Consider the following 22468-nt stretch of genomic DNA (forward strand, 5'->3'; position numbering starts at 1 on the left):
GGAAAGCGAACAGACGCGTGTTCAAGGCTACAACTACGTGTGCGATGAGTTGAGGAACCGGCTGAGTGTGTGGGCTAGCCGCTCGCTACGTCCGCGTGTCCAGCCCATGTACTGCTTAACCGTGTGTATATCCTGGGTGGGGGCCCCTGCATCTTGGGGGCCCGGGCGGCCGCCCCCTCTGCCCCCCTCAGGGCCGGACCTGTCGGATCATGATTTCCCGCTCCGATAGAGTACAAAAATGAACTCTAGAATGGATTGTTTACGAACACGTCGAAACGGCGACCAAAAACCATGATGTAGTTTGGCGTGGGGTTTTGAGGTATACATAAGTCATCGGAAGGATGTCATAGGTGGTGCCCAGGGCCCCACATGCTCCTACGCAATGCCCAAGATTAGGGTGCGTGCACCAAGCGTGTGGGCTCTAGGTCTCCCCCCCTCCAGGTGGGTCTCTGCCCCATGCTTGCTCTGGATCCCTTCATCATATTTTCTCAAATTTTTAGATCCCCATAAAAAACCATTTTTCGTAAAGAAAATACCTTTTTTCTTGAGGTCTAGAGTAGACACGTCTACTAAGAGAGACTAGGATATTCAGATACCATTAGAGATCGTAAACTAGCTGGGACATTTGCAATCAAACATCGATCTCCTTGACTCCAAGTCAGCGCATCCAGACCATGCGCCAGCGAGTTTTTGGTCCTTTCTATTGGGGAACGTAGCAGAAATTCAAAATTTTCTACGCATCACCAAGATCAATCTATGGAGTAATCTAGCAACGAGGGGAAGGGGAGTGCATCTACATATCATTGTAGATCGCAATGCGGAAGCGTTGCAAGAACACGGATGAAGGAGTCGTACTCGTAGCGATTCAGATCGCGGTTGATTCCGATCTAAGCACCGAAGAACGGTGCCTCCGCGTTCAACACACGTGCAGCCCGGTGACGTCTCCCACGCCTTGATCCAGCAAGGAGAGAGGGAGAGGTTGAGGAAGACTCCGTCCAGCAGTAGCACGACGGCGTGGTGGTGGTGGAGGAGTGTGGCAATCCCGCAGGGCTTCGCCAAGCACCGCGGGAGAGGAGGAGGAGGGAGAGGGGTAGGGCTGCGCCGAAAGAGAGACGTTCTCATGTCTTGGGCAGCCCCAAACCTCAACTATATATAAGGGGGGGAGGGGGCTGCGCCCCCACTAGGGTTCCCACCCCAAGGGGAGGCGGCCAGCCCTAGATCCCATCCAAGGGGGGCGGCCAAGGGGAGGAGAGGGGGGGCGCCACTAGGGTGGGCCTTAAGGCCCATCTGGACCTAGGGTTTGCCCCCTCCCACTCTCCCATGCGCCTTGGGCCTTGGTGGGGGGGCGCACCAGCCCACCTGGGGCTGGTCCCCTCCCACACTTGGCTCACGCAGCCTTTTGGGGCTGGTGGCCCCACTTGGTGGACCCCCGGGACCCTTTCGGTGGTCCCGGTACATTACCGATAGCACCCGAAACTTTTCCGGTGACCAAAACAGGACTTCCTATATATAAATCTTTACCTCCGGACCATTCCGGAACTCCTCGTGACGTCCGGGATCTCATACGGGACTCCGAACAACATTCGGTAACCACGTACATACTTTCCCTATAACCCTAGCGTCATCGAACCTTAAGTGTGTAGACCCTACGGGTTCGGGAACCATGCAGACATGACCGAGACGTTCTCCGGTCAATAACCAACAGCGGGATCTGGATACCCATGTTGGCTCCCACATGTTCCACGATGATCTCATCGGATGAACCACGATGTCGGGGATTCAATCAATCCCGTATACAATTCCCTTTGTCTATCGGTATGTTACTTGCCCGAGATTCGATCGTCGGTATCCCGATACCTTGTTCAATCTCGTTACCGGCAAGTCTCTTTACTCGTTCCGTAACTCACATCATCCCGTGATCAACTCCTTGGTCACACTGTGCACATTATGATGATGTCCTACCGAGTGGGCCCAGAGATACCTCTCCGTTTACACGGAGTGACAAATCCCAGTCTCGATTCGTGCCAACCCAACAGACACTTTCGGAGATACCTGTAGTGCACCTTTATAGCCACCCAGTTACGTTGTGACGTTTGGTACACCCAAAGCATTCCTACGGTATCCGGGAGTTGCACAATCTCATGGTCTAAGGAAATGATACTTGACATTAGAAAAGCTCTGAGCAAACGAACTACACGATCTTGTGCTAGGCTTAGGATTGGGTCTCGTCCATCACATCATTCTCCTAATGATGTGATCCCGTTATCAACGACATCCAATGTCCATGGTCAGGAAACCGTAACCATCTATTGATCAACGAGCTAGTCAACTAGAGGCTTACTAGGGACATGGTGTTGTCTATGTATCCACACATGTATCTGAGTTTCCTATCAATACAATTCTAGCATGGATAATAAACGATTATCATGAACAAGGAAATATAATAATAACCTATTTATTATTGCCTCTAGGGCATATTTCCAACAGTCTCCCACTTGCACTAGAGTCAATAATCTAGTTCACATCACCATGTGATTAACACTGACAGGTCACATCACCATGTGACCAACATCCAAAGAGTTTACTAGAGTCAACAATCTAGTTCACATCACTATGTGATTAACACTCAATGAGTTCTGGTTTGATCATATTATGCTTGTGAGAGAGGTTATTAGTCAACGGGTCTGAACCTTTCAGATCCGTGTGTGCTTTACGAATATTTATGTCATCTTGTGGATGCTACCACGCGCTACTTGGAGCCATTTCAAGTAATTGCTCTACTATACGAATCCGGTTTACTACTCAGAGTCATCCGGATTAGTGTCAAAGTTCGCATCGACGTAACCCTTTACGACGAACTCCTTTTCACCTCCATAATCGAGAAAATCCTTAGTCCACTGGATACTAAGGATAAGTTCGACCGCTGTCATGTGATCCATTCCCGGATCACTATTGTACCCCTTGACCAACTCATGGCAAGGCACACTTCATGTGCGGTACACAACATAACATATTGTAGAGCCTACGTCTAAAGCATAGGGGACGACCTTCGTCCTTTCTCTCTCTTCTGCTGTGGTCAGGTCTTGAGTCTTACTCAATACTCACACCTTGTAACACAGCCAAGAACTCCTTCTTTGCTGATCTATTTTGAACTCTTTCAAAATCATGTCAAGGTGTGCGTTCTTTGAAAGTATCATCGGGCGTCTTGATCTATCTCTATAGATCTTGATGCCCAATATATAAGCAGCTTTATCCAGGTCTTCCTTTGAAAAAACTCCTTTCAAACAACCCTTTATGCTTTCCAGAAATTCTACATTATTTCGGATCAACAATATGTCATTCACATATACTTATCAGAAATGTTGTAGCGCTCCCACTCACTTTATTGTAAATACAAGTTTCTAACAAACTTTGTATAAACCCAAAAACTTTGATCACTCCATCAAAGCATATATTCTGACTCCGAGATGCTTGCTCTAATCCATGGAAGGATCGCTGGAGCTAGCATACCTTTTAGCATCCTTAGGATTGACAAAACCTTTCTGATTGTATCACATACAACCTTTCCTTACGAAAACTGGTAAGGAAACTTGTTTTGACATCCATCTTCCAGATTTCATAAATGCAGCTAATGATAACATGATTCCGACGGACTTTAAGCATCGCTATGGATGAGAAAATCTCATCATAGTCAACTCCTTGAACTTGTGGAAATACTCTTTGCCACAAGTCGAGCTTCATGGACGGTAACATTACCGTTCACGTCCGTCTTCTTCTCAAAGATCCATTTATCTCGGATTTCATGGCTTCTAACCATTTGTCGGAATATGGGCCCACCATCGCTTCTCCATAGCTCATAGGTTCATCGTTGTCCAACAACATGACTTCCAAGACAGGATCACGTACTACTCTGAAGTATTACGCATCCTCGTCGTCCTACGAGGTTTGGTAGTGACTTGATCCGAAGTTTCATGATCACTATCATAAGCTTACACTTCAATTGGTGTAGGTGCCACAGGAACAACTTCCTGTGCCCTGCTACACACTAGTTGAAGTGACGGTTCAATAACCTAATCAAGTCTCTACCATCCTCCCACTCAATTCTTTCGAGAGAAACTTTTCCTCGAGAAAGGACCTGTTTCTAGAAGCAATTACTTTTGCTTCCAGATCTGAAATAGGAGGTATACCCAACTGTTTTGGGTATTCTATGAAGACGCATTTATCCGCTTTGGGTTCGAGCTTATCAGCCTGAAACTTTTTCACATAAGCATCGCAGCCCCAAACTTTTAAGAAACGACAACTTAGGTTTCTCTAAACGGTGTCGTCTCAACGGAATTGCGTGGTGCCCCTTTTAAAGTGAACGCGGTTGTCTCTAATGCCTAACCCATAAACGATAGTGGTAATTCGATAAGAGACATCATGGTATGCACCATATCCAATAGGGTGCAGTTGTGATGTTCGGACACACCATCACACTATGGTGTTCCAGGCGGTATTACTTGTGAAACACTTTCCACAATGTCTTAATTGTGTGCCAAACTCGTAACTCAGATACTCATCTCTATGATCATATCACAGACATTTTATCCTCTTGTCACGATGATCTTCAACTTCACTCTGAAATTACTTGAACCTTTCAATAATTCAGACTTGTGTTTCATCAAGTAAATACACTCAGCATCTACTCAAATCATCTGTGAAGTAAGAACATAACGATATCCACTGCATGCCTCAGCACTCATTGGACTGCATACATCAAAATGTATTACTTCCAATAAGTTGCTCTCTTGTTCCATCTTACTGAAAACGAGGCCTTTCAGTCATCTTGCCCATGTGGTATGATTTGCATGTCTCAAGTGATTCAAAATCAAGTGATTCCAAACGATCCATCTGCATGGAGTTTCTTCATGCATATATACCAATAGACATGGTTCGCATGTCTCAATCTTTTCAAAAACGAGTGAGTCCAAAGATCCATCTACATGGAGCTTCTTCATGCGTTCTATACCAATATGACTCAAGTGGCAGTGCCACAAGTATGTGGTACTATCATTACTATCTTATATCTTTTGGCACGAACATGTGTATCACTACGATCGCGATTCATTTTAGGTGCAAGACCATTGAAGGTATTATTCAAATAAACAGAGTAACCATTATTCTCCTTAAATGAATAACCGTATTGCGATAAACATAATCCAATCATGCTCAACGCAAACACCAAATCTCGATGGTAGAGGGAGCATGCGATGCTTGATCACATCAACCTTGGAAACACTTCCAACACATATCGTCATCTCACCTTTAGCTAGTCTCCGTTTATTCCGCAGCTTTTATTTTGAGTTACTAACACTTAGCAACCGAACCGGTATCTAATACCCCGGTGCTGCTAGGAGTACTAGTAAAGTACACATTCATATAATGTATATCCAATATACTTCTGTCGACCTTGCCTGCCTTCTCATCTACCAAGTATCTAGGGTAGTTCTGCTTCAGTGACCGTTCCCCTCATTACAGAAGCACTTAGTCTCGGGTTTGGGTTCAACCTTGGGATTCTTCACTAGAGCAGCAAATGATTTGCTGTTTCATGAAGTATCCCTTTTGCCCTTGCCCTTCTGGAAACTAGTGGTTTTACTAACCATCAACAATTGATGCTCCTTCTTGATTTCTACTTTCGCGGTGTCAAACATCGCGAGTTGCTCAAGGATCATCATCTGTCCTTTGATATTTATAGTTCATCACGAAGCTCTTAATAGCTTGGTGGCAGTGATTATGGAGAACCATCACTATCTCATCTGGAAGATTAACTCCCACTCGATTCAAGCGATTGTGGCACTCAGACAATCTGAGCACATGCTCAACGATTGAGCTTTTCTCCCTTAGTCTGCAGGCTTAAGAAACTTGTCAGAGGTCTCATACCTCTTGACGTGGGCACTAGTCTGAAATTCCAATTTCAGTCTTCAGAACATCTCATATGTTCTGCGACGTTTCAAAACCGTCTTTGGTGCCACAATTCTAAACCGTTAGCATTACGCACTGAACTATCACGTAGTTATCAAAACGTGTATGTCAGATGTTCCGCAACATCTACAGACGACGCTGAGGTTCAGCACACCGAGCGGTGCATTAAGGACATAAGCCTTCTGTGCAGCAATGAGGACAATCCTCAGTTTACGGACCCAGTCCGCATAATTGCTACTACCAACTTTCAACTAAATTTTTCTCTAGGAACATATCTTAAACAGTAGAACTAAAGCGCAAGCTATGACATAATTTGCAAAGACCTTTTGACTATGTTCATGATAATTGAGTTCATCTGATTAATGAACTCCCACTCAGATAGACATCCCTCTAGTCATCTAAGTGATACATGATCCGAGTCAAACTAGGCCGTGTCCGATCATCACGTGAGACGGACTAGTCATCATCGGTGAACATCTCCATATTGATCGTATCTACTATACGACTCATGTTCGATCTTTCGATCTCTTGTGTTCCGAGGCCATGTCTGTACATGCTAGGCTCGTCAATTCAACCTAAGTGTTTCGCATGTGTTCCGAGGCCATGTCTGTACATGCTAGGCTCGTCAACACCCGTTGTATTCGAACGTTAGAATCTATCACACCCGATCATCACGTGGTGCTTCGAAACAACGAACCTTCGCAACGGTGCACAGTTAGGGGGAACACGTCTCTTGAAATTTTAGCGAGGGATCATCTTACTTACTACCGTCGTTCTAAGCAAATAAGATGCATAACATGATAAACATCACATGCAATCAAATAGTGACATGATATGGCCAATATCATTTTGCTCCTTTGATCTCCATCTTCGGGGCACCATGATCATCTTTGTCACCGGCATGACACCATGATCTCCATCATCATGATCTCCATCATTGTGTCTTCATGAAGTTGTCACGCCAACGATTACTTCTACTTCTATGGCTAACGCGCTTAGCAATAAAGTAAAGTAATTTACATGGCGTTATTCAATGACACGCAGGTCATACAAAAAATAAAGACAACTCCTATGGCTCCTGCCGGTTGTCATACTCATCGACATGCAAGTCGTGATTCCTATTACAAGAATATGATCAATCTCATACATCACATATATCATTCATCACATCTTCTGGCCATATCACATCACATAGCACATGCTGCAAAAACAAGTTAGACGTCCTCTAATTGTTGTTGCAAGTTTTTACGTGGCTTGTATAGGTTTCTAGCAAGAACGTTTCTTACCTACGTAAAACCACAACGTGATATGCCAATTTCTATTTACCCTTCATAAGGACCCTTTTCATCGCATCCGTTCCGACTAAAGTAGGAGAGACAGACACCCGCTAGCCACCTTATGCAACTAGTGCATGTCAGTCGGTGGAACCTGTCTCATGTAAGCGTACGTGTAAGGTCGGTCCGGGCCGCTTCATCCCACAATGCCGCCGAAACAAGATAAGACTAGTAGAGGCAAGAAGAATTGGCAAAATCGACGCCCGCAACTACTTTGTGTTCTACTCGTGCATAGAAACTACGCATAGACCTAGCTCATGATGCCACTGTTGGGGAACGTAGCAGAAATTCAAAATTTTCTACGCATCACCAAGATCAATCTATGGAGTAATCTAGCAACGAGGGGAAGGGGAGTGCATCTACATACCATTGTAGATCGCAATGCGGAAGCGTTGCAAGAACGCGGATGAAGGAGTCGTACTCGTAGCGATTCAGATCGCGGTTGATTCCGATCTAAGCACCGAAGAACGGTGCCTCCGCGTTCAACACACGTGCAGCCCGGTGACGTCTCCCACGCCTTGATCCAGCAAGGAGAGAGGGAGAGGTTGAGGAAGACTCCGTCCAGCAGCAGCACGACGGCGTGGTGGTGGGGGAGGAGCGTGGCAATCCCGCAGGGCTTCGCCAAGCACCGCGGGAGAGGAGGAGGAGGGAGAGGGGTAGGGCTGCGCCAAAAGAGAGACGTTCTCATGTCTTGGGCAGCCCCAAACCTCAACTATATATAAGGGGGGGAGGGGGTTGCGCCCCCACTAGGGTTCCCACCCCAAGGGGAGGCGGCCAGCCCTAGATCCCATCCAAGGGGGGCGGCCAAGGGGAGGAGAGGGGGGGCGCCACTAGGGTGGGCCTTAAGGCCCATCTGGACCTAGGGTTTGCCCCCTCCCACTCTCCCATGCGCCTTGGGCCTTGGTGGGGGGGCGCACCAGCCCACCTGGGGCTGGTCCCCTCCCACACTTGGCCCACGCAGCCTTTTGGGGCTGGTGGCCCCACTTGGTGGACCCCCGGGACCCTTCCGGTGGTCCCGGTACATTACCGATATCACCCGAAACTTTTCCGGTGACCAAAACAGGACTTCCTATATATAAATCTTTACCTCCGGACCATTCTGGAACTCCTCGTGACGTCCGGGATCTCATCCGGGACTCCGAACAACATTCGGTAACCACGTACATACTTTCCCTATAACCCTAGCGTCATCGAACCTTAAGTGTGTAGACCCTACGGGTTCGGGAACCATGCAGACATGACCGAGACGTTCTCCGGTCAATAACCAACAGCGGGATCTGGATACCCATGTTGGCTCCCACATGTTCCACGATGATCTCATCGGATGAACCACGATGTCGGGGATTCAATCAATCCCGTATACAATTCCCTTTGTCTATCGGTATGTTACTTGCCCGAGATTCGATCGTCGGTATCCCGATACCTTGTTCAATCTCGTTACCGGCAAGTCTCTTTACTCGTTCCGTAACTCACATCATCCCGTGATCAACTCCTTGGTCACACTGTGCACATTATGATGATGTCCTACCGAGTGGGCCCAGAGATACCTCTCCGTTTACACGGAGTGACAAATCCCAGTCTCGATTCGTGCCAACCCAACAGACACTTTCGGAGATACCTGTAGTGCACCTTTATAGCCACCCAGTTACGTTGTGACGTTTGGTACACCCAAAGCATTCCTACGGTATCCGGGAGTTGCACAATCTCATGGTCTAAGGAAATGATACTTGACATTAGAAAAGCTCTGAGCAAACGAACTACACGATCTTGTGCTAGGCTTAGGATTGGGTCTCGTCCATCACATCATTCTCCTAATGATGTGATCCCGTTATCAACGACATCCAATGTCCATGGTCAGGAAACCGTAACCATCTATTGATCAACGAGCTAGTAAACTAGAGGCTTACTAGGGACATGGTGTTGTCTATGTATCCACACATGTATCTGAGTTTCCTATCAATACAATTCTAGCATGGATAATAAACGATTATCATGAACAAGGAAATATAATAATAACCTATTTATTATTGCCTCTAGGGCATATTTCCAACACTTTCAGCATATCTTGTGGAGCATTCCGAGAATGTGGTCATGGCCTTTTGAATGTCCATCTTGATGCCATAGCAAGGGGAACGCGTGGGCATCTGCAACGCTAGTTCCTTCGCAATGGTTTGGCTGTCCATCTCAACGATTACTCGACCCTTAAACAGTTTGGCCAGGTCCTGAAGACCGACCAGGACATCTCTGTCTTCTGCCTCTTCCACACGGCCGCAGATCGGAAGCTTCTTGCAGGATGAGAAGAGAACAAGGCCTCGGTAGTCATGGGCGACAGCTCCAGCAGAACTTTCGCCTGTTTCAGCTAGATAGGCTGCGTCCGTGTTGATTTTGGCTGTTCCTCGAGGAGGAGGCATCCACTGCAAGTCCAGGTTAGATGGGTGTCGCGACGGGGTTACCTCCCTGTCGCACACATTCTTCCCACCAGAAACACTAAAAAATTAGCAACTCGCACTGTTGCACTTTATTAATAGGTTAGTCCATAAAATGAAAAAAAGTATAAAACATGTAATAATGACATGAATATGGCACAGATGCTTAATTTTTTTTTGACACGCTTGAAACGTATCAATATTCTCAAGCTTAATCCACACTCCTCCTTGAGCATGTAGATGATAAATAAACATTTTTTTGAAGGTGAATGCTACCTTAACATAGCCATGAAGATGACACGATTCTCTATATGAATGTGAACAATTAGATGAAGGATACAAGGCATTTGTGTATGGTTAATAATTATCAAACTATTTCAACGCGAATACACAAATTCCCTACTACCCTTCCATAAATCAATGCATCAAAGTCAACATTCCCACTTGCCATAGGTATAGAAAGAATGTCAATATTGTGTTGGAAACTAAGCTTTGAACTATATAAGACATCAATGTTTAGTGAAAATGTTGTCATAAGTCAACACCAAGGTTGACTAAGTACAATAATTGTATGACCTTTCTGCATATTATCCTTATCCAAGCAACCACTCACGCAACATGTGAGACAAGTCTAGACCTTAGCACTTATATGGAAAAAGAGAATAATGATGGGAGTTGATAAAAGTAAAAAGTGGAGGAAGTCTGCATCAACGTAACTGATCATTTGGCAATGAAGAGGCCTTATCATCGATGTTAATGCAAGGAGTAGAGATTGCCATGCAACTAGTATGCACATAAAGATATGAATGTGTTAAAAGCTCTATTAATAATGAACTAAATGGGGGTGCATACAACTTGCTTTCTCATGAAAACCAATAACATTTGAACTTAATCTTGACGTAATCACGCAAGTCTTTGTAAGCTCCACTTGGTGACATGATTGACAACTAGCACATATGCCGGTGCGTTGCAACGAGGAACAAAATTAACATGCATTTGAACTTAATAAAAGTTGTATGTGCAAGCACAGTTATGCTTCACTACAGAAAAAATGCTAATTTGTTTCACTCACAAGATGCCCATATTTTCCACGCAGGTCGGCTCTGGTCCCCTGTTTGGTCAGGTATTATTAGGCTTGGGTCCACTTAATCACGTCCATATTTGCTCTTATGTGTTATACTCCCTCTGTTCGGTTGGGTATTATTAGGCCGGGGTCGGGTCCACTTAGCAGCGTCTATATTTGCTCTTATGTTATACTCACTCTGTTCGGTATGGTATTATTAGGCCGGGATCAGGCCCACTTAGCTCATTAGGAAATACAACTGACATCAATTTACATTAGGAAATATAACAAGGATGATGTCCATTAGGAAATACAACTGACATCAATTTACATTAGGAAATACAACTTAATTTGTGGCAGAAAAAGGTCATTTAATTTACACATGAGATTCAACTTAAAACTAAGAACATACACAGGAGTCTATCACACGGACATGTGTATTGAAAAAACATATACTTAGTCGTAATCCTCCAGGACACATGCATATTAGGTTGACTGCGGTTTGAATCTCATAAAGACCAAACACTTCAATAAAAAAAATGTATGATGGATCAAGAATATCACCTCCCTTGATTAATAGGTGGCATAGATATCATAGGAATAGAAAACTTGTAGGAAATGAGATGTCATGTACCTCAAATCTTATGAATAGGAATAGTACGAAAGATATCCTTTGGTTCACATCATATAAATTTTTTTCATTGAGTCTAGAGTCTAGGCTAATGTTCAGAAATGAACAAGAACAAGGTGCTCGCATTCATTTGTTCAGAAACGAACAGAAGTCCAGGGTCTCGATTCGGACTCGACAAGAGCTCTGGTTATTCTAGCATCAAGCTGTACTTAGCAGTTAGCGGCAATAAAATGCTTGGTAGAATCCTTTTCCAGTGAAACGGCTACATGAAGGTCATGCCTAACTATTTCAAATCAAGAATGTACACCACTTGGCCCAAAATTACCAATCACCGAGTGCGGATCAAACGGCTAAATAAAACCTAAGAGCACACACAATAAAAGCAGAACCGATAACAGTTAACGAAGAACAACACTGCCCCTAACAATTTTCTGGGTCCCACTATAAACCAAAAAAATGGAGAAACAATTCTCTCTTTAATATTACTAGCAAATATGCCCGTGCTTTGCAACGGGAGAAAACAGCCCTCACATGCCCTTACCCATTAAGCATGGCTAAAGACCTCAACCTCGTGCCCGTAACATAATAAACACGACTAATACCTTATCCTCAGGTCGGCATCCTCCATTTCAATATAACATCAGACACATGTTTCCGATTGTCATCTTTGCCGTCCTCGCCGCCGATGGTCGCAGCACCAGTTGTCACTCACCAAGGTTGGCCAGGTCCAATAACTAGATTGTTGAGCCGCCTTCATGTCCGACGAAGATCAAGAGCGTTGAAAAAAGTTTTTTTATCATCTGGCTAATATAATAGGGAAAATCACTGCATATAATATATGTCCGTGTCATCATGTAAATTGAGTAGTTTGTGTTAGATAGACCATGAAACCTTAGTTGGACTCCTCATGTATTTTGACGGGAGTCACTAGGCCGAGTGAGACTGGTCATATGTGAAGACGTGACAGAGAAAAAGATTCTTTCTATATCCCTAGTTTAATAAATTGAACTAAAACAATGCATCAGGTGGGCATATTTAAAAAACTCGCCAAGTTTTATTAATAGGTATAGATTAAAACAATTTAGCTGCAGTACCTCCCCTTTTTTAAAAAATCTTGTTTTAAAAAACTGTTTAACTTTTCAAATTCTTGTTTGCGTGGGAAAGACTTTTCAAATTTAAAGCTAGAAAAAATATTTTCTTAAATGTTTGCAAATTCTAAAAATAATCACAACAGTACCTCCTAGTTTTAGAACTTGTTTCTGTTTTACAAAATAGTCAGGTTTCAAAAAAATTAAAAAAAATTGTTCTTAAAAAAAGTTCGAGTTTCATTTTTTTATTACCAATTTTGCAAAATTTCTGCGTTCTAAGATATATTCAATTTTTCAAAAAAAAAATCTTTCAGTATCTCACGCGACTTGTGAGCTTAATTTTAAATTTCGCGCGGCTAATTAAACACCAAGTCTTATTTAGTCTAGTGGCTAGCATTCCGAGCGGTCGAGCGTGAGGAGCTGGGTTCAATCCCTCCTCGCGCACTGTTTTTTCTTGAATTTCTTTTTACTGGCGCGGGCTGTGTGTACGCTAATGGGCCGGCCCATTGCTGCTGTGTGCGTCACGTGATAATTTTTGACAGAAACCAATCGGGAGAAGGAGAAAATTCTCGCACGAGGAAACGCCTGACGTACGAAAATTTTCTGGGTCCCACCATATAAACCAAAAAATCTGGAGAGACAATCCTCCCTTTAATATTAGGTAAAGAAAAACTGTTTGACTTTCCAAATTCTTATTTTGCGTGGGAAAGACTTTTCAAATTGTTTTTTCTTGAATTTCTTTTTACTGGCGCGGGCTGTGTGTATGCTAATGGGCCGGCCCATTGCTGCTGTGTGCGTCACGTGATAATTTTTGACATAAACCAATCGGGAGAAGGTGAAAATTGTCGCACGAGGAAACGCCTGACGTACGAAAATTTTCTGGGTCCCACCATATAAACCAAAGAAACTGGAGAGACAATCCTCCCTTTAATATTAGGTAAAGAAAAACTGTTTGACTTTTCAAATTCTTGTTTTGCGTGGGAAAGACTTTTCAAATTGAAAGCTAGAAAAAATATTTGTTTTTAAAATGTTTGCAAATTCGAAAAATAATCACAACAGTACCTCCTAGTTTTAGAACTTGTTTCTGTTTTACAAAATAGTCAGGTTTCAAAAAAATAAAAAAATTGTTCTTAAAAAAAGTTCGAGTTTCATTTTTTTATTACCAATTTTGCAAAATTTCTGCGTTCTAAAATATATTCACTTTTCAAAAAAAACTTCTTCTTTCAATATCTCACGCGACTGTGAGCTTAATTTTAAATTTCGCGCGGCTAATTAAACACCAAGTCTTATTTAGTCTAGTGGCTAGCATTCTGAGCGGTGGAGCGTGAGGAGCTGGGTTCTATCCCTCGTCGCGCATTGTTTTTTCTTGAATTTCATTTTACTGGCGCGGGCTGTGTGTACGCTAATGGGCCGGCCCATTGCTGCTGTGTGCGTCACGTGATAATTTTTGACAGAAACCAATCGGGAGAAGGAGAAAATTCTCGCACGAGGAAACGCCTGACGTACGAAAATTTTCTGGGTCCCACCATATAAACCAAAAAAACTGGAGAGACAATCCTCCCTTTAATATTAGGTAAAGAAAAACTGTTTGACTTTTCAAATTTTTGTTTTGCGTCGCAAAGACTTTTCAAATTGTTTTTTCTTGAATTTCTTTTTACTGGCGCGGGCTGTGTGTACGCCAATGGGCCGGCCCATTGCTGCTGTGTGCGTCACGTGATAATTTTTTACAGAAACCAATCGGGAGAAGGAGAAAATTCTCGCACGAGGAAACGCCTGACGTATGAAAATTTTCTGGGTCCCACCATAAACCCAAAAAAATGAAGAAACAATCCTTCCTTTAATATTAGGTAAAGATAAAGATGTGCTTTTTCATTATCCTCAAGTATTATCTCATGAACGGCGATTCTATCAATGATCTTGGTTGGCTCAAGATCTTTGTACTTTGGTGACATTTGAAAGAGAGTGCAAATGGTATCATGATTTCCATATAGAGCACGTAAGATCTTTTTAACGATGAAGCAATCAATCATCTCTTCACTACTAGGTCTGATGACTTCGTTGGTAAAAAGAGAGTCTTGAGTACATTTGAGTGTCATTTCACTATCCTTCATTTGAACTTATCAAGTTGACTATTCAAAATGTCGATCTTAGATAGGTCTCCATTTGGCGGTGTCAAGACGATGGTGTCGCTGTCGGCGTGGAATAAGATATTCCCACCTCGCCCTCGCTCCGGTGATGCTTCCTCGTATCACTAGGTGTGTGAAATATGATGTGTCCTCAGATCTATCTCTTCGGTATGGCATTTTTTATGCAGGTTTGGCTCGGTCGCGTTATTCCGTGGAGCACACAACGTTGTTGTATGTCTTGGTCCTTCGGCTCAAGTTTCGACTGGCGAAGATTGGCTTGTCTCTGCCTCGTTGAAGAGCGTGTGAGGTTTGTGTTCTCCAACGGGTTTCTACATGCCCTTTTCATTGTTTTATTCTCCGGCGTGGCGATTTCCTATGTAGATCACGGCCACTGATGTCTTCTAGTATACATTGATGACTTTTCAATTGTTGCTTCTACAATCTTCTAGGTTTAAACAAGTTTGCTTCGATGGGACAGAGGTCCAGAGACGAGCTTTGCCCATGGCGCGTCGCTGTTTTTTCTTCTTCTTTTTTTTTGAAAAAGAGGCCATGACCCGTGGCCTCTGCATCATTTCGAAAAGGAGGTCGCCGCTGGATGCAGGAGTTAAAAGACTTCGGCAACCCCATAAATTTGAATGTATTTTTAAAAAAATTGTCAGCGTGTTTTTTTGTAAGGATTTGTCATTTGTGCTAGTTAATACTACATGGCATTTGACGTTTTTCAATCATCAAAGAAAAAGAAGAAGAACACATTATTTGATAAAAATATCCCGCTCGATGCCTAACATGTCGGCTCCCATCTCACCAACCTCGCAGTCTGAGGGAGAGAGAGAGAGATACCTCTTCTCCTAACCCCATCACCGTCACGTGCAAACTAACCAACTCCCTCCAACCATCCCGATCAAATTACAGAAAAGCCCATCCGTTTCACTCCGGTCCGCTTCCCCCCACCCACCGTCCTCCGTCCCGTCCATGGTGGTGGCCGACCACCAGCAGTAGCACCACCTCTGCTTGATGGCGCAGTACAGGCAATCCGGCGGCGGCTTCTTCGACTCCCGCGGCGGCGGGGCCCACCACCCGCTCCCGGACTACCACCGGGCACACCCCTCCAAACCCTCCCGGATCCGCCGCCCCGGCAAGCCCGCGCGCCGCCGCTCGCCGGCCGTTGCCGCAGCTGCCGCTGCAGTCCTGCTCCTCGCTGGAGTCTTCATCCTCTCGCGCCGCCTCTCTCGCGACCCCGCAGGTTCGTGCTTTCACACTCCCGGCACGGTGGTTTCTCTGGGGATGGGTTGAGGCTGTCCGCTCGGTGTTCTTGTTGCTTCGATAGGAGAGAGTGTCAGAGAGAGGAGAGAGGAAATGGCATCTTTGACGCTCTTGGGATCGTCCATGGCGTGGCTGGATGCGAATGGGATCCAAATTCTGTTCGGTTGATCTGGTTATCTGTTAGTTCGGTTGTCTTAATGCACCACATGTTCGTACTGTTTTGCAGAGATCGGAGAGGATTCGGGTGGCGGGGAGGGTTTGCCGGAGTGGAACCGGAGCAAGAACTGGAAGGAGCTCAAGTTCGGCCATGGCGGTGGTGGCAGGAGTGCGCGGGATTCCAGGTACTGGGACCAGGACGATCGACGGCGCGACGAAGACTACTCGGAGGACGAGAAGGAGAAGGTCTCGGGTGCAGGTGGAAACACTGCTGATGCTGGTGGTGGCAGTGAGAAAAGCGTGAGCTCTGATCCCGGTATTGAGGAGAAAGGGTTGACCTTGGATACCAGGGGTGGTGCTGACAAGGAGGTTCCAGAGTTGGCTGAAGGGGGGAAAGGAGGCACCTTGTACAATGAGGGTGGCAGGAAAGAGCTGGAGCAGTATGAGGCGGCCTCCATGGGTGCGTTGGGCACGGGGACGAGGGAGGTTGATCCAGATGATGAGTATGATGATGGCATTGATGATCCCGATGATTCTCAGATGCATTCATCTGTTGCCGGTAGTAAGCTTGGTGATGGTATTCATGAGAACATAGGGAAGGAAGAGAATGTTGCCTTGGAGAGACACATGAAAACAGCAGGTGGAAGGATTAGTGATGACGGTGATGCTGTTAACACGAATCAAAAGAAAGCTTCGGGTACTGGTGATAAGAAACATGGGTCCAAGAAGAAACCAAAGCGGAAAAAGCCTGGTGAGTTGTTCTCCCTTTTCAAGTTTGAAAGCAAGAGTCGGCCAATTTGAAGTTAGGATCATGGTTTTCTTCCCTGAATTGGTGGAATTTTGATTCCGTTCACTTGAAATAACATAAGATTTTTGTTATTACTATCGTAATAGCTTCATGAGGTAATTCAGCTAGCTAAGTAGCTATATATATGCGTGCTATTTTTCTGCTGTAGTGAGATCATTATCTTTTTAGAAACATGAGATTTGATTGTAAGAATCTAATAGAGACGCTGTTAGCATGTATAAGATGTGTACTGTATGTAGTGACTATTTAAGTGTTGAGTCATGAATAAAATATGAGCATGCATATTGTACCCAGTGGCTACCTAAATATTACGACATGCATGACATGACCGTAATATTGGATGTCTTGAACATGTTAGACTGCCAACTGATAGGCTTGTGGCATAACATCTTCATAGTTTGCTGTTGGATTTAAGAATCGAAGATATGGTACCGATGTTGGATGACCAGCTTTTTGCCTGGTGAATTAACTGAAAATGTTAGCACACAATGGTATCATGATATATTTGTTGTATTATTTATTATGCAAGTCAAAATCAGTATCTGTGAGCTTTATTATCAGGTCTATCAGTACCTTTGCTATATCCTATATACCTAAGAGAGTCATCCCCACTAAGTTATTTATCTCAACATGCAAGCATGCCACCTCACCGTACAATTATGAATGTGTTAAAGCCCGCCTCAACATGGAATTATGCATGGGAAAAGACCCACCACAACATTCAACCATGCATGGAAAAATGTTCCCCATTCAATTATTATACTTACATTCAATAAATATTTTTGCAACTATACATAATCAAATATAATGAATCATATGTATTTTTAATTTTGGTTCTCATGTGATCAACCTAAATATTCACCAACCAATTCCCACGGCAACACGCAGGGTATCCTCTAGTTTGATAATTTGTTGTACCATAAGTTCTGTTGATATCAAATATGACACTTTTTTTGCAATCAAGCTTGTTTCATGTCTTTATTATCTACTCATAAAATATTTAGCCTCTGTCTCGATGGTTACCTAATTAGTTGGAACATATTAACCAGGTTCAACCTGTGAAATGAAGTTCCTGAACTCCACTGCTCAACTTGTAGAGCCTGCAAAAAATGAAAAATTTGCTAGCTTTAAGTTGGAGTATGTAGAGATTGAACAAAAACCAGCTGGATCCGAAAATTGGGAGCCAAGATTTGCTGGCCACCAGACTCTACAGGAAAGGGAGGAGTCATACGTAGCTCATGATCAACAACTGACATGTGCTTTTGTTAAGGGGCCTAATGGATCAAGCACTGGTTTTGATATATCTGAGGATGACAGGAACTACATGAGCAAATGCCGCATTGCTGTATCTTCCTGCATCTTTGGAAACTCCGATCGTCTGAGGACTCCATTTGGCAAAACAGTATGACATTTCTTGGCACATAACTCTTTGACAAATTTACACCTTTACTATGATTCCTCCATCCTGTATAAGTTGCAATAAGCAGCTTATAACAATTTGTTTCTGTAGGTTCCTTTGTTCTTGGTATGGTTTGTTGCAGAAAGTTTAGGATCTCATTAGCCTCACTTTACTGTTATAGCCTCTAGGTACTTGTCAAAGTTAAAGCAGTATTCTTACTGCTGATTAGTTTCACATACAGACATAAGAAAACCTTAGATAACAGGTCTATGAAATGCAATCACATCTCCATTAATAGTATAATGATGCTATCTTTAGCTAAGTGCTTTAATGTTGATATGTGATACTAGATTGAAAACTCATTTTTCACATTTTTCTAAAATCACCATAAACCACGCTCCAAACTTAACAATTCCTGACCTTTTCTTTTGCTATGTCGCAACATGAAATATCCTGTAGTATCCATATGAAGTGTCTTTCTATGATATCTTTGCAGATTACACGTCTCTCAAAGAAGACAGTTTGTTTTGCTATGTTTTTGGATGAAGTCACATTGGAAACTTTGCTATCTGAAGGCCAAAAAATGGACAACATGGGTTTCATTGGTGTATGGAAGATCATATTGATTAAGAATATGCCTTATAATGACATGCGGAGAGTTGGGAAAATACCAAAACTTTTGGCGCATCGACTTTTCCCATCATCAAGGTAAGAGCGAGTTTCTGCATAATATCTTCTGTCCTGATTGCCATGCATGTATTTCAGTGAAAGGGCTCAACTGTAGTTTTAAGTGTTATGCATGCAATTTCCCCATTGGCAAATCATAACCTTGTGATCTCCCAAAAAGTCTTACCTTTTGCTCAACACACACTGGTTTGGTATGTGTTTGTTTTTTAACAATTTAATCAAAGGTTGTTCTGCACCAGGGAGCCAGTTGTCCCGGTCCTTATCAGGACAAGTAACAGTACATACTATCCAAAATTAATGAAATCCAAATTTGAATATCAAATTTAATTTGTGGCGTCCTATTTGCTGTTTTGATTCAGAATATTTGATGGTCAGTATGCTAGCATAAAACTGCATAATTAGAGGTTTATGAGAAAAGGATGATGTTGTCACCATGTACCGATTCGGAAAAGATGATATTTGTAGTTAATTGAACAAAAATACTGTGGCTACTTATCTGTGGTTTGCTGTAATTTTTATCAAATGGGTAGTTAGACAGCTCTGGAAAATTATTGGTTAACAGCATAATTGGCTGAGACCAGTCAGTGACACCATAGGTCCAGTAGTTTCAATACAGAATTTTGAACCCTTTTGCACTCCCCCTGCATATCCTGGGACCTGGGTATTTGTTCCAGGCAATACTGCCGACTCATCCCATCCCCATCTGTATTGTGTGCTTGTCTGCTTATATCTTTGATCAGAGTAGTAATCATCTTGGTTTCTAAAACTCGATAGTGTCAGTCTCGCTGTCTCGAATACGCAGACCTGTGTTGGATGAATAATTGGTTTTCTGTTTCTGGTTTGTTCTCTTCCTGTCCAATAGCAATGCGAACACTGGCACAAAATGCCTGTTTCCCATGGTTTGTTCTCTCCATTGACACTGGAACAGTAGCTTTTTTATACCCATAGATTGTGTGTGGTCTGCTCTTCGGTATCTTTCTTATACTCACGGATACGGCGACACGGACACGGTGCCACGCATACGGGGGCACAGGATACGGCATTTTCCAAAAACAACCCATCAGGGACACGGCAAGTATATATATTAATAAATAAATATATGCCATGTAATATAGAGTTAAAACAAAAAACGAGAAAGAGATAATGAATTTGATGTCTCCTATTTCAAGTGCTTGATTGATCATCCAGACCAGATCCATGTCATTGCAACTTGCAAAACACATCAAACAATAGTCTAGTATCAGTATCAGCCTATTAGAGACATAAATCATAATAATCTGAAGTGGTACTAGTACTTGACAAACAGCAAATGTTCCCTACGGATCCACAGCACCAGATCCAGGTTGTCCTCCTTCACTCTCACCCATGGATGATTGGCTACCAGCAGTGGTGCCACTCCCAGATGCAATGTTCCCTAACATGAAGCACCAAACATTCAATTAACAGTTCAAGGCTTCAAGCAGCAGCAGCACATGAACATCATAGGGAACCTACTGGCCAGCAGCAACAACAAGAGCATGGCGAACAGGGGAAGTAAGCAGCAGCAGCTCAACAACAAATCGATTCAAATAGATGAAAAAGGTCGAGGTTACCTGCTCCAGCTTGGTTTCCGTTTGGAGGAGAGGCTGCTGCAGTTGGGGGACGGTGGCGGTCGAGTCCAGGCAGCGGCGGTGACTCCATACGGTGGCGGCATTGGCGGCGGCGAGTCCAGGAGGTGGGAAACCCTATTTTGTGGCGTCGACTATTCCAGGAGGTTTCCCAGCTCACACTTTTGTGGCGCCCGTGGATGCAACCTGCAAAAAAAAAAAGGGTGGGCCAAGGTGTAGTTGGGCCTCCCGAGTGCCACACGTGTCCCAGCCGTGTCTTCTCTTTCTTTTTTTTTCTAATTCCTATTTCAGGAAATACAGCGGGATACACGTGTCCGGCCGTGTCCTAGCGTGTCCCCGTGTCCTACCGTATCAGCATGGCAATTCGGCAAGTTTGGCCATGTCCATGCTTTGTAGGGCGGTGACAGTCATCCACTTTGGAATCGTACCAGCTGTCCGATTTGCTGCAAACTTGATCATCACCCATTTAAAATATGTTTTACAAAACACCCTGAACTACCATGGTTTTTTCTGACATGCCGATCAGCACTTCAGTTCGTTAAAATATATAATCTTGTAAACATGTAGTACGTTTTTTTAATCTGTAGCATAAGTTGTAAATATGTAGTATGTTTTTTTCTGCTAATGAATTATCTTGCTTTTTGTAAGTCACAGTATGAGAAGGTAAATGTGCTTTGTCAGATAATTAGTGTGGGGCTTGTGCTTTAGTTTTACATCTTTAATGTGATGAACCATCCTGTTCTGCAATATAGTTTGTCTAAGAACTTTGCTTGTATCAGATTCTCGATCTGGCTGGACAGCAAATTGCGACTACAAACTGATCCTATCCTTATCCTAGAATATTTTCTTTGGCGGCATGGTTATGAATATGCTATTTCCAATCATTATGATCGGCACTGCGTATGGGAGGAAGTGGCACAAAATAAAAAGCTGAACAAGTTCAACCATACAATAATTGATCAACAGTTTGAGTTTTACCAAGCTGATGGACTGACAAGGTTCAACTCATCGGATCCCCACAAGCTGCTACCAAGCTGTATGTTCTCTTACCTGCTGGTATTTCTAGTGTATGAATTGTGTTGACCTAAGAATTCTTTTTCCTCTTGTTACAGATGTCCCTGAAGGTTCTTTCATCGTGAGGGAACACACACCAATGTCCAACTTATTCTCTTGTCTATGGTTCAATGAGGTCGATCGCTTCACACCTCGTGACCAGCTCAGCTTTGCATATACATACTTGAAGCTTAGAAGAATGAATCCTAAGAAGTCGTTTCGCCTCAATATGTTTAAGGTGGGTGTGGTAAACCATCATAGCTAGGATTTATACAACATATCCGTTTTAGTTTAATCGTTATCCTATAAATTTTCAGGATTGTGAGAGACGATCAATGGCAAAACTATTTCATCATCGATCGGAAGAGAGACATAGCAGTGGACAGCTAACAAGATAACAAAGAGATTTTCAAAGGGTGGGTTTAGAGAGAAAGCAGAGATAGCACAAGGAAAGGATTATACCTTTGGTACAGCTCACGAAGTTCAACCACTGTCAACATCTATGTCCGGCCAGGGAGTCGATGCTGAATGGATGGCCGCAAGCGATCGCATGTACATCATGATCCTGCAGATTAGTTCCGCCGTTCTTTTTGTACTCTACAAAGGCGGATTAGGGAGTGCTAGCTGTTTGGTTTCATAAGTTCTTGTTGCTTGCCGTGAAGTTTTGTTCATTCTTTTGGGAAAGAAACGGTCTGGCTGCGCATGAACTCCTAGAGCCGGCCAGGCTCTGTGTACCACCATACGGTGTATTCTCATGTAACCCAAAATGGTTTAGTGAAATGTAATATTATGACAGGATGCTGCACTCTGTAATTCTCTCCAGGATAGGAAATTAGTGATTTTTGCCTGAACTTTTGGAATCTTCA

General features: G+C 43.5%; 1 protein-coding gene across 1 annotated transcript; it reads left to right on the plus strand.

Moving 5' to 3' along the window:
* The first annotated feature begins 15448 nt into the window (after positions 1-15448).
* Positions 15449-22453, plus strand: LOC109752057 (uncharacterized). Its single transcript, XM_020310926.4, has 7 exons — positions 15449-15872; positions 16119-16799; positions 17906-18258; positions 18752-18963; positions 21329-21585; positions 21662-21840; positions 21920-22453. The coding sequence occupies exons 1-7, from the start codon at positions 15644-15646 to the stop codon at positions 21998-22000; spliced, it is 1992 nt and encodes a 663-aa protein (XP_020166515.1). The 5' UTR covers positions 15449-15643; the 3' UTR covers positions 22001-22453.
* The last annotated feature ends 15 nt before the right edge of the window (positions 22454-22468 follow it).

The sequence above is a fragment of the Aegilops tauschii genome, chromosome 4, assembly GCF_002575655.3.
Source record: "Aegilops tauschii subsp. strangulata cultivar AL8/78 chromosome 4, Aet v6.0, whole genome shotgun sequence".
NCBI classification, from domain to species: Eukaryota; Viridiplantae; Streptophyta; class Magnoliopsida; order Poales; family Poaceae; genus Aegilops; species Aegilops tauschii.

Excerpts from the sequence above, each read along its gene's own strand:
- LOC109752057 (XM_020310926.4), top strand. The coding sequence starts at position 15,644 with ATGGCGCAGTACAGGCAATCCGGCGGCGGCTTCTTCGACTCCCGCGGC. Across the intron at positions 15,873-16,118 it reads CCTCTCTCGCGACCCCGCAG|AGATCGGAGAGGATTCGGGT; the intron begins GTTCGTGCTTTC and ends ACTGTTTTGCAG. Across the intron at positions 18,964-21,328 it reads CGACTTTTCCCATCATCAAG|ATTCTCGATCTGGCTGGACA; the intron begins GTAAGAGCGAGT and ends TGCTTGTATCAG.